We start from the raw sequence: 11,344 nt of genomic DNA, 5'->3' as shown, positions 1-11,344 counted from the left end.
ATTGCCTTCCATAAGAGGCCACTTCATATTTAATGGCATATTTCATCTGTTTCAAATCGGCTCTATATAAACTCTCGGTTCTGAACAAAAGATGCGAATCTATTATTCTATAAGAGGTTAGACAACAAGGCGCTGAATGACAAGTGATTGTTATTCAGCGGCTTGTAGTCTAACCTCTTCATTATGTGTGCCTTTCGTGCTGTAAATCTATGACTAATGATTTATTAGTCAGTGTTTTCATTAATGCCTCTTTGAACAACTGCACCAAATACCTCAATATAACAAATATTATACATGCGACGCATCACACAAAATGATCATAGCGCACTGACGTCGCCGCATAAAGACATAAGACATACGTACGTACATACCTTAGAGGCAGATGTGCGTAAATAATAACATTGCTCGAAATAAGTCCCTGTTCAAGTAACATCACCTCATATGAAATAGAGGGACCGATCTGTCTAGAATAATAGCAATGGATCCCAGATATTACACTAGCAGACCATTTTTTAAAGGAGTGGTTATTATTTCAAAAATTAGTGAAGTTTTGCCTTTGCGCTCTAGAGTATCTGATCTGTTCCGAAGAATTTCTACATTTTGTTTTCTCGGCGTGTTACGCGACAAATATCCGACGGAGGCGGTGCAGACTTTTCCAGAGTGTCGTAGGACGCAAATGAAGCTCGTGGGCTTCTTTTCCCCCGAAACTAGGCGCAATTTGCCTAATGATTATAATATCCTAATCACCATGCACTCCCCGTTCTTACACAACTGAGGAGAAAAACATAAAAGTGGTGAAGAATCAGTTGCTACTCTTAACTGACGCACAATCTTCGCCAAAACTATTTCATGCCAGCACTGCTTTAGGCAATACATATTTTAAGCCTTATTTAATTAGTCAGCAGAGAAAAAATGTTGAAGCAGGGGAACTCACTGTGTCCAAGTTCTTCTGAGGTCTTGCGTAACCTGAAATGATAAGCAAAGAAGCCAATGTTAGTGCACAAATATTAGTAGGTCTTCAGCCGAGCCTAGCCGGTGAGAATGAACGAGTATAAATGCCTAGTAAAATTGCTTGCAGAGAGTAGAAAGAAAAATCAGCAATGATCTCAGTCTTAAACACTTGTTCTATAACAGTGATATCTGAGAAAGACGCAGAGCTTTTGAGCGGTCCTTAGAGCTTGTCATAAACGCGGAGAAAATTACCATTACCGGGCTGCTGCGCTATGCGTTGTGACAGACTGCCAGACAGCATATGTGACTAGTGGCCACTCCGGACTTGCTAAACGCTGCACACCTTCGTACGTACTAACATTATGGAGTAGGGAGCTTTAAAATAGGGAGACCCTATCTATTAGGGTAATAAGGTAGTTGCGAGGTGACACTTCATACAGCCGAAGTACTGGAATGAATAGTCGAGGAGTTCGGTAATCACTCTCGACGTACACACTAGCGTCAAATATCTGTCCCTTAAATCGATGGTGTCCCTAATTCTAAAACACCCTATTTTTGCAGTATTCAAGTTTACAAAACTCGACTCATTCAGCGGGACCGCTATATCGGTTGGTGGAAAATTCTGCAGACCTTTCCAGCGGTACTGCACTCATGAAAACCTTATCTATGGGATACTGATTGACACCTTATAAGCGGCAAAGAAAACGGCGGAAGCTTCTTTAACTAGGGTTAACTAGAGTTAAACCACAACTAATTTTCTGTTTCCACTTACTGCACCGTACCAACTATTTCGGTATGTCGGTTGTACGGACCTAATAAAACAATTTTGAGCATGTTTGTGTAGAAGATCATGGTGAAGTCTACGGTCGCACGCCATCCTCACTGTTTCTGGAACGCATATTTACGGTTTGGTTGGTTTCTGGGGCTTTACTTCCCAAAGCGACTCCGGGTATGAGAAATGCCATAGTGGAGGGCTCAAGATATTTCGACCACCTGGAGTTCTTTAACGTACGTGAACTGACACCGCAAAGCACATTGGCGCCTAGATTTCCGCTTCCATCGAAAAGCGGCCGCCGCGACGCTAATTCGATCTCGCATCCTTGAAAATTCTAATCTAGAGAGGTTTCCTTCTGCCATTTATCACATACTGCATTTGCGTCTAGAATTCAATAACATAATAGAATAGCGAGAATATTTGTCACACAAAAGCATATTGTGCAAATAATTGCTAACATGCCTTGCTTGTGCACACTGATAGATGCTTTGATAAATTTACCATCGTCATATCACTTTACACAACTTTAAATTTTTTCTAACAAAGAGCGAGAATGTAAGCAACTACACACAGACAGTAACGACACACCGAACAAGCGCTGTGTCTTTGTGGTCTCTTTTTGCGCTCTAACTTTATTATGTACAATGTGCACCAACTCACCAAGGAAGAAGTTATACTAAGATTTGTACCCATATATAGAACTGCTCTGTTACGTGAGAACGAATATACTTAAAATACTCCATTTATATTCACTACACATCTACTTGTTCAGCACAAAACATCTACGTCTGGCCATTCATCTATACCTCGCCATGTATGATGCGTAATCATTTTGCTGCAACTTTCCGAAGCAACTGAACATTTTTGCAAAACATGCCTTCACCTTAGAAGAACATGAAACATTATTAGCTGTGACACTTTATTTCTCTGAAGTAACCCTTTTCTTTCCGCTTTGACGTCTTTTGTTTCGCACTGAACATTTATAGTTCTTGCAGAAATGTTCTAGAGTCATTTTTTTCTTGCTAAGTTGAGTGCTCACATATTTCTTAAAATACATATGATATATCCGGTATGTAATTACTGTGTTAAAATAAAAAGCTTTTTTTGTACAAGCTAAAAATCTCCTACTACCCTACAATGCTCAAGCACGGCCGTCACAAGAAGAATGGGCACAGGCAGTTGAATGTTAAACTAAGGGTGGCAGTGTTTTCTCCTCGTAACTTGTAAAATGGGGAGAACTAAATAACAAGCTTTGATTTCATTTAGTTTGTGAAGTGACTGCAGTCCGCTGGGGATAAAGGAGGGAAGACCGAGGATGTGCAATCCAGATGCTTACATTGCCTCTATGCTCTTATTTTGACCTGAAACTGCTGTGACATTTTGTATAAGCTTTGCTCGCTGCTACATCGTAAACCCGACTCCCACTTCCAGGTCGTCTCATGTACACTGAAACCGTCTGCGGGGAAGGATTGAGGCTCGGAGCGCTGACCCACTCTTCTCTAGGCGCTGCCTACCAAAAGTGATATCCATTTCTTAATACGCCGCTCATGTGAACGCGAGAGCATGGTAAGGGGTTCTGCCGGCCGACGGTGCCTATACTCCGTTTCATACATCAAGTGCAACACTGCCAAAGCTACAGCTCTTGTCAGCGCTTTCCGCATCCGCGATGAAAAATAGTGCCTGCTCTTGACGAGAGGAAATAATAGTTATTTTGTCTGCAAGCTTAATACATCTTATATTTGCCATCAACTTGATAAAGAGCACCTTTTTTAGGGACAAAAGATCAGATTCGGTGAATTTGTATGTTTTGTATGTCGTTTTTGTTCGTATCGCGTTTTCGCTGCCCCGCAACTTTACCAGCTGTGCCACTAGATGGCGCTGGCTGTGCTCTCCGCGCTGCGCATCTCTTTTCGAGAAAATGTTCTTCGGTGCGCATTTTTTCTATACGATCCGCACTGCGAAGATGTCTAGGCATGCGAAGCAAGTTATTGCAAACGTGTATGCTCGGAATAGAGTCCCATTTCCGCAGGAACCACTCGGTCACAAAACGAGCGCGTAGTGATACGCCTCCTTTTTTTTCTTGCGGACTACTTGCGTAGCTTTCGCTGCGTTGCACCTGATGTATGAAACGGAGTATAAAAGAGCTTTAGCAGTCTCCCCCTGGTCCCCCCCCCCCCCTTCCTCGAGTGGCTCTCCCGTGTGAACCTCGAATTAAGTGCATGCTTGTTCTTTTTAGGCGAAAAACGCAAGCACAGATAACACTTCTGGTGGGGTTTCTTGAAGCTAGCACCTCAAAGACTCCAATCTCCCACTTGCGCGTCCTGATTTAATAGCGCTCTTAGCCGCCTGCTCCCGAAATTCGCTGTCAAGAACAGTTAGAGAGAAATTCTCTCATAAAACTGTTTAGCACTCGAGATGAAAAACCACGCAAGCAGTTCAACACCCGCAAGGGGCCCATCAAGATACAGCTTCACTCAACCACATTCATTTATTTGTGATGATGATATGAGCAGCCATCAGGCAATATCAATGCTACCGCATCTACATCGATGCTCCTGGCATATAAAGTGAGCACACAAAAGCTGTATATGCGGGCTCTTTATTTCTTTCTTCGGGATGTTGTACATCTTTTGTAATGCCGAAAGGCCTTGAGGGTAAATAAATAAATAAATAAACTCCCTTCTGCAGTTTGGATTCTCAACAAAAAATGTGCTCTTCCTTTCATTTCTCTTTTCAGCGCTTGATTCCCATATATAATGTGAGGAAGTAGATTTAAACATACGTCATGACTAACCGCACTTTGCTACCCATAGGTAGCCGTAGGCTTTTCAAGTGGCAACAAAAATCCTATATGAGGTTAGATCACTTATAAAATGTTAATCTGGAATCTATGAACCTGCAGTATGGGGGAATCAAGTAAGAACTAAGGCCTAATATATCCAAGAGGATGAAACTAAGAATGTGTAAAAACTAAAATATAGTGTGCTTGAAATGACGCGTAACAACCGATGTACTATATTCTTTTGTCATAGAGCTAACTAGGGCCTTGGCTACTAAACATTTTAAATGGCCTCTACAAAAGAGTGTGCGCGGTTGAAATGAAATATTCAATGAAATCTTTAATCCCAGAGGGCTACACATGTCGGGGTCTGTTCCAGGCGTAATAAGCACCCCTTACAATGAAAATAGATTGACCTTATGAGTAACTAGCACACTAAATAACATACCTGAGGGTTGTAAGCTTGCTGGTATGAATGCACCAATTCCGAATACATCAATTTCCAACTAGAAAGACCATGCCTTATTTTAATTCCTAGTTTCCAGTCTCCGTTCTAAATAAAAAAATGAAGCGGTGATCCTGAGGCGTTAAAATTTTTCAAATTTTAAATAGCTGTTTTCGTGTTAAATTAAACGGAATTGGTTTTAATTAGGTCTGATCAACTGTCTGGCCTGGCTTGTATTTTGGCATCACGCAACACAACACCATGTTTGAAAATGTTAGGCAGTGGTCGCTGTAACATTTTATTCCACAGAATGTTTACGGAGAAAGCAATTACGGCGCAGAAACCGTCACCCTTTGAATACTGCAAATGTAATACTTGAAGGTGGCCTATACAAACTGAAGCGCATATTTAAAATTGCAGAGATTCAAAAAGCCCACACCTCAAGAATATCACTCTGAAACATCATTGGGCAATCGCGCGCGTTCGTTGGGACATTGGTAATTCCTTTTTAATGAAATCCGCCGCACAAGACAGACATAGCAAGCAATAGCGACGACACGAGAAAATGAAAAGAAAGCACAAGGCTTTGTCACGTTTGCTTTCAAGACACTCTGCTACATGATTTATACTGCCTGAAAGGATAAAGCGTCCCTACTAAGTTTGGAAACTTCATGCTATGCAAAAATAATATATTCTCAATTCAAAATGAAGATTTATTCCAAAGGAGTAAAAAACCCATTTTTCCTCGCAAATGTAAGCAAACCGCCATTGTCGGCACAGCTCGGTGAGATTGGAGTAAATTGCTTTTTGCGCAAGAGAAATTAAAGTGCGCCACATCAAAACGCCACCGCGACGCTGACGACAAAGCGCGCTGCACCTTCCCAATGTTCTGAATATCATTCATCTTCAAACGCCCACAGGACGCATTGTACGGGAACAAGTTACAAAGGATTCTGATAGTCCTGTACGAAGAAAGGAGTAAATCGCATTTCGTTCGCTGCCACGGGTAGCTACGCCGTCGCAGTAGACGCGAATGTGCCCTGTAATGAAACCAACTGAATACCGCATCTCGCAATGCATTAGCCGTGTTGTTCCAGAGGGCACTCTTAGCGTCCTTAGCCAGAGGCTAGTGCTTTTATCGGGCCATCTGTCCCAGCTTCATACCATCGCTTCCTCGTATACCTCCGAGTTTGTGTCCAAGAGCTGCGTATTCTGCTTCGATCTAGAGTCCCGTATTTGGACGAAGTGCGTTTTTTCTTGACGACGTGGCGAGAATACTTAGTTGGTGTTGTCGAAGCAATGCATACAAAATCCTCTCATGGCTGCCACAGTGGTGATAAAGCCGCTCGGGGTAATGTGGCACGTCAGTCGTTTTGTGGCACGACCATGCACGTGGCCGATGTGGAGCGTGGAGCTCTAAACGCTGCAGATGCGTCGCGAACGCGTTGCATAAATATATCGTCAGAGCGGTACCCACACATTCCTCACGGAACAGATAACTATCTCTAGCCCCCCTGAGATCGAGCACTATACGTCACACGCTCATGACTGCTCATAAAGCAGTGTAAACCATTTCAGCTGCTGCTTTTCTTGCTTGTCCACTCCTGCGGCGTGCAAGAACTTAATCCATATCAAGTTCAATGCGCTTAAATGGGCTCCAAGACCACGTAATCAAAATATATCTTTTTTTATTTATTTAAGCTGTTAAGTATGACCTACAAAACTCCAAAGACTGCAAACATTCACATTCAAAATAAGGCGCTAAGAACACCGACAATTCACAGTTCGTCGGAGAAATTTAAATATTTCCCGCTACGCTCCAACAGCTTGTTGAGGGGATCTTGCTTAAAAAGACGGCCTCGATAGCGCTATTTGTACACCCTGCACTACACCTAGTTGCATCTCTTTTGGCCCGGGGGCCGATGGCAGCCATTCATAGAAACCGAATATAGAATGGGCATTTTTTTTTTAATTTTATTTGAGTTCTTTGCGCTGATCTCTTCAAAGTTTGTAGTGCAATTAGGCATAGATTACCTACAACGTTAACGTTAATAGAAAAATCAACAAACATATACAGTCGGTGACATGCGAAACCACGACCTCCTAATTTTGCGTGTACTGTACTATTTCAGCAACAAGCCCATCTATATATATCGACCGACATGGAACGATCTCTTATAGTGCAACTTCCTCAGGCAGTGAAGAAGGCAGCCCTTTGGGAGCCATATGCTATGCCTCTTAAGGCATAACACTGCAATAACCGAGGTCCTCCTTAAGCTATTTAGTCGTAAGGTAAGCCATTTTGTTTTACTACAGAGATACCAGAGAAATCCAAGAGCCACTTAAATATAGAAAACCGCCAAAGAATGTTTTTAATTGATATGCTTGGTATGCTGACCAATGAAAAATTAAATGTACAGCAGTTTTATTGCGAAAGCAATACTACTTTCACTTTTCAGCCCTTCGTGTAGCGAGGCGGTAGCTACCATTGACCTTTAATGTGACCTTTGGCGCGCCGCCAAGCACAGCTGCGCAAAAACAGGGGCCCCAACTCGCGCCGTCAACTCGCGAGGCGGTAGCTACCAACTGCGGCCTAACTCCCGCTCCTTCCACGAGAGGCACTATAGCCGGAGTGACGTCATCCCGTCTGGCGCAAAAACAGGGGCCCCAACTCACGCCGTCAGCTCGCGAGGCGGTAGCTACAAGCCGCTCCCTCCGTGAGGGAGTGCTACAGCCGGGGTGACGTCATTCCTGAGACTGTTGTGAGACCGTTTAGAACGATGTTTGGGGCGCCGGTTCGGGTACGCCCTTACACACCGAGAGTTAAGCCCAACATTGATCTACGGCCGGGCGGAGCTGCATTTGTGCCACATGCTCCTAAAGCTAAGAAGAATTATGGGGCTGCAGCCGCAGCTACCGCCGGGAGTGCAACGTTGGATACCTCAGGAGCTGACCTAGCGGCAGGTGGAACCAACGCAGTCTCCAGGGCTGCTTTCATTTCTGCTGGCGTAAAGAATGCCGTTGAAGCCGGTGCTGGAGCGGCAGTTGTACATTCTGCCTTAACCTCACCCACAACCAAGTATATCGTTGCAGCCATGACACTCCTTGCCTCGCTACTGGTTATACACAGAACCACCAGGTAGCACCCCGCAATGAACAATAGTTGAACCATATGCTGTGGCCAGAGTGAATCACTGCATAACCATAAGCATAACCACAAGCACTACAACCAGCTACACCCCCAGCTGAACCTAGGCGTAGCCATAGCTATTGCTTTTGCAATTACCAGGCTTAACCAAGCGAAGGCACCGCCAATTTTTTTTAACTGAACTCTAGGTGATTGGTGGTGAAAATGAAAATAAATAGATGTCATTGCGTGGGAGAGAATTCACATATAAAGCAAGTAGTGTGTGATGCTGTAACATCTAATGACGACGTTCTTCCAAGCTTCAGCTTGGAAGGTTTTTATGCAGCATTTTAGTTTTTCAGTGAGAATTTCAGATATGGGTCACACCTCAAACACAAAGGGTCTAATTTCATTTCCTATGTTTAGTCACAGCATCTTTGCAAACACGATGCTTTCATCAAAAATACCTCTCATTGCGCCCCTTAGAGAAGCTTTTCTATCTTTTTTTTTCATATTTGTATCTATCATTGAGACTATAGTGGTCATGCAAAGGATTGAAGATTCTACATAAAACTTTTATTGGCCGCAAAGAAGCGTTAGGTGCGAGAAGAGTTCATTTAATATTAAACGCAGCCTTACTATAATATTAAAGTGTGATGCTATAATAGGTTACAAGACTAGTGTAGCTGCTCAGGTATGTTTTTACTATCCGGTGAATGTTTTCAAAACAACTTGCGAGAGCTACATGAAAGCATTCGGTGAAGCATAACAAAACCTTTTCAGAAGTTTTCAGGCATTTTTCAACCTCCTTCGGTTAAAATAACAACTCACTTGAACTACGGGAGAAAAGATAAAAAATCAGCAATGCGATAACACACTTTCGTAAAGATTCAAACAATCCTGTAGAGATATATGAGCATGCAAATGGTTACCGCCCAAACAGCTCTCGCCATCATAGAACTGGTTTGGTTTGGTAAAACTTTATTTCCCACAGTAGGGGTCCTGAAGGACACTCGGCTAGGCGCCAGGTGTAGAGGGCAGCTCCCACGTCGGCACAGAGAGCCCGAAGCTCTCCGCCGCCGCGCGCGCCTCCTGGACAGCCCGAAGCTGTCAGACCACAGCATATATTTTAAATATTTCCCTAAGTAGTCATTGTAAGAGCAATCATACATACAATCAAAATTTGTTCCGTGCACATACGCAGCACGGAATGTTGTACTCACCTATGGGGCTGAAACGTGGAGGCTAACCAAGAGAGTTCTACTTAAGTTGAGGACAACCGAGAGGGCTATGGAACGAAAAATGGTAGGGGTAACATTAAGAGATAGAAAGCGTGCAGAGGGGGTCAGAGAACTAACTCAATTTACCGACATTCTAGTGGACATTAAGAAGAAGAAATAGATATAGGTAGCACATGTAGTGCGAAAAGAGAATAACCGATGGTCGCTGAGGGTAACAAACTGGATTCCAAGGGAAGGAAAGCGTAGCAGGGGGCGGCAGAAAGTTAGGTGGGCGGATGAGATTAAGAAGTTCGCAGGGGTCAAGTGGATGCAGCTAGCACATAACCGGATTAAGTGGAGAAATATGGGAGAGGCATTCGACCTGCAGTGGGTATAATCAGGCTGATAATGATGATGATGATGATGACATACGCAGCAATTACTAATATGTCATCATAAAAGCTTATTCACTGAGAGATCGGGAAGCAGTTTCGTTCATATCGTAGAAAAATGTAGGTTTACTGTTCGGAAACTATCCTTAATTCAGGGTGAAACCTTTCCCTCACGAGTCGGTTGAGAAAGCCGGGTGGATACATTATGAAGATTCCTCCTTCAAATCAAAAACTCTCTTAATCCAAGAGGCAGCATATTCTTGGGCAGATATCAAAAACAGGTCCAATAAAATGGTGGGTGACAGTACCTTATCGTTTAAACATCGCATTCCCAGTTTAATGTTGGCACTGCCAATACAAACTTATGAGGTCGAGTCAGAGAGGTTCCCTAAAACCTGTCTCGCACTCATTGAGCCGCAGGCTTTTAATTCAGTTCCCATGTTAGTCGTCCTTCTCTCGCAAGCCACGAAACGTTGAAGCAGTTCATTGTGGAATTTTCACTGTCGCGACACATTGCAGTATTTTGAGGGAGGCAAGACACCAAAAAATATCTCAAAAACCAGGCTAGCGCTTGTTTGAAGATTCGGAGAATGCCCTCCACAATCTCAAACCTGCCTCAAAGGCGGCGACTTTATGTTCTGCGAAGCCTTTGCTGCAAGTACCTAACTCGTCCGACATGTGAGTTCTAGGTTTATCCAATTTAGATGATGGGATTGCACTGGCATGTGTGTGTGCACTGGCATGTGTGTGTCCGCTGGATTTGGTACCGATCTATATGGGTGAACTGATGAATGGTGTACTTGCATGGTGGCGCTTCTGTACAATAGCGCCGAGCGTGTGTGCAAATGCCAAGAAGATTGTAGCGGATTGGACCACCCTCCGTGGTTGGAGGGCATCTCTTACCACCATCCAGGGGCTGTAAATACAGTCACCAGCTAGATGATGCGGGCCACTGCCAATATCAAAGCCATGTTCAGTATAGTGGTACTGGTTGGAATGCCTCAATAAACTGTGCAATGTGAGAGCACGCTAAATTACCCTAGCACGTGGAGTTAAATATTATCTACAACCTCAATTGACAATTTTCATTGCGTTGGTGTTTCCTCCGAGTAAGGAAAAAATTCCAGTGATGCACCTAATTCTTGTTAGGTACAGTAATGCGAAAGCACTACCAGTTCTGTCACCGGGCATGGTGGGTTCTGACACTACATGATTAATACATTCATCATTAAGAATAAAGATAACAGCATCAGTGCTACTTCAGTGCGCATTTTGGAGAAACAATTTGCCTTTCTAGATTGCTTCTTATAGGTTTGAGGTGCTTTCTGATTTAATTGTCCTGCATCTAACACTATTTGGGCGGCGCATGGACTTTTAGTCTTAATGGGATGTAGCTGTTTTTTTATTAAAACACAGTTGCAGTCTAGTCGGCGTGGTGTACGTTTCTCTTGTCATTGCCTTTTGACTGGTTCCCCTGTTCAGAAATGTTGAGATTGTGCAACCTTATTGCTATGGCCTGTAAAGAGTTGATTTTTTTTTTCAAAATCAAGTCTTTCCAGGCCGTAGTAGTGGGCTGTCAATATTACTTCTCCAAGTGAAACTTTCAGTTCAGCCATTATAGTGCTCAGGAAGTGGAATATTGTAAAACAATTTTT

At 43.3% G+C, this 11,344-nt stretch overlaps 1 protein-coding gene across 1 annotated transcript in view; it reads right to left on the bottom strand.

The window, feature by feature from the left end:
• LOC146186683 (uncharacterized) overlaps window positions 1-10,367 on the bottom strand; it is a 28,099-nt gene extending 17,732 nt beyond the window's left edge. The window contains exons 1-2 of the mRNA XM_084608081.1: window positions 10,301-10,367; window positions 935-966 (exon numbers count right to left, since the gene is read on the bottom strand). Coding sequence (XP_084464207.1) covers window positions 935-966; window positions 10,301-10,367 — 99 coding nt within the window. The remainder of the gene's footprint in view (window positions 1-934; window positions 967-10,300) is intronic.
• Between the last annotated feature and the right edge of the window lie 977 nt (window positions 10,368-11,344).

This window comes from Amblyomma maculatum, chromosome 6 (genome assembly GCF_055883805.1).
Source record: "Amblyomma maculatum isolate TAMU_Amacu chromosome 6, ASM5588380v1, whole genome shotgun sequence".
Taxonomy (NCBI): domain Eukaryota; kingdom Metazoa; phylum Arthropoda; class Arachnida; order Ixodida; family Ixodidae; genus Amblyomma; species Amblyomma maculatum.
The sequence above is the reverse complement of the archived record's forward strand: the minus strand, read 5'-3'. Positions and strand labels throughout refer to the sequence as shown.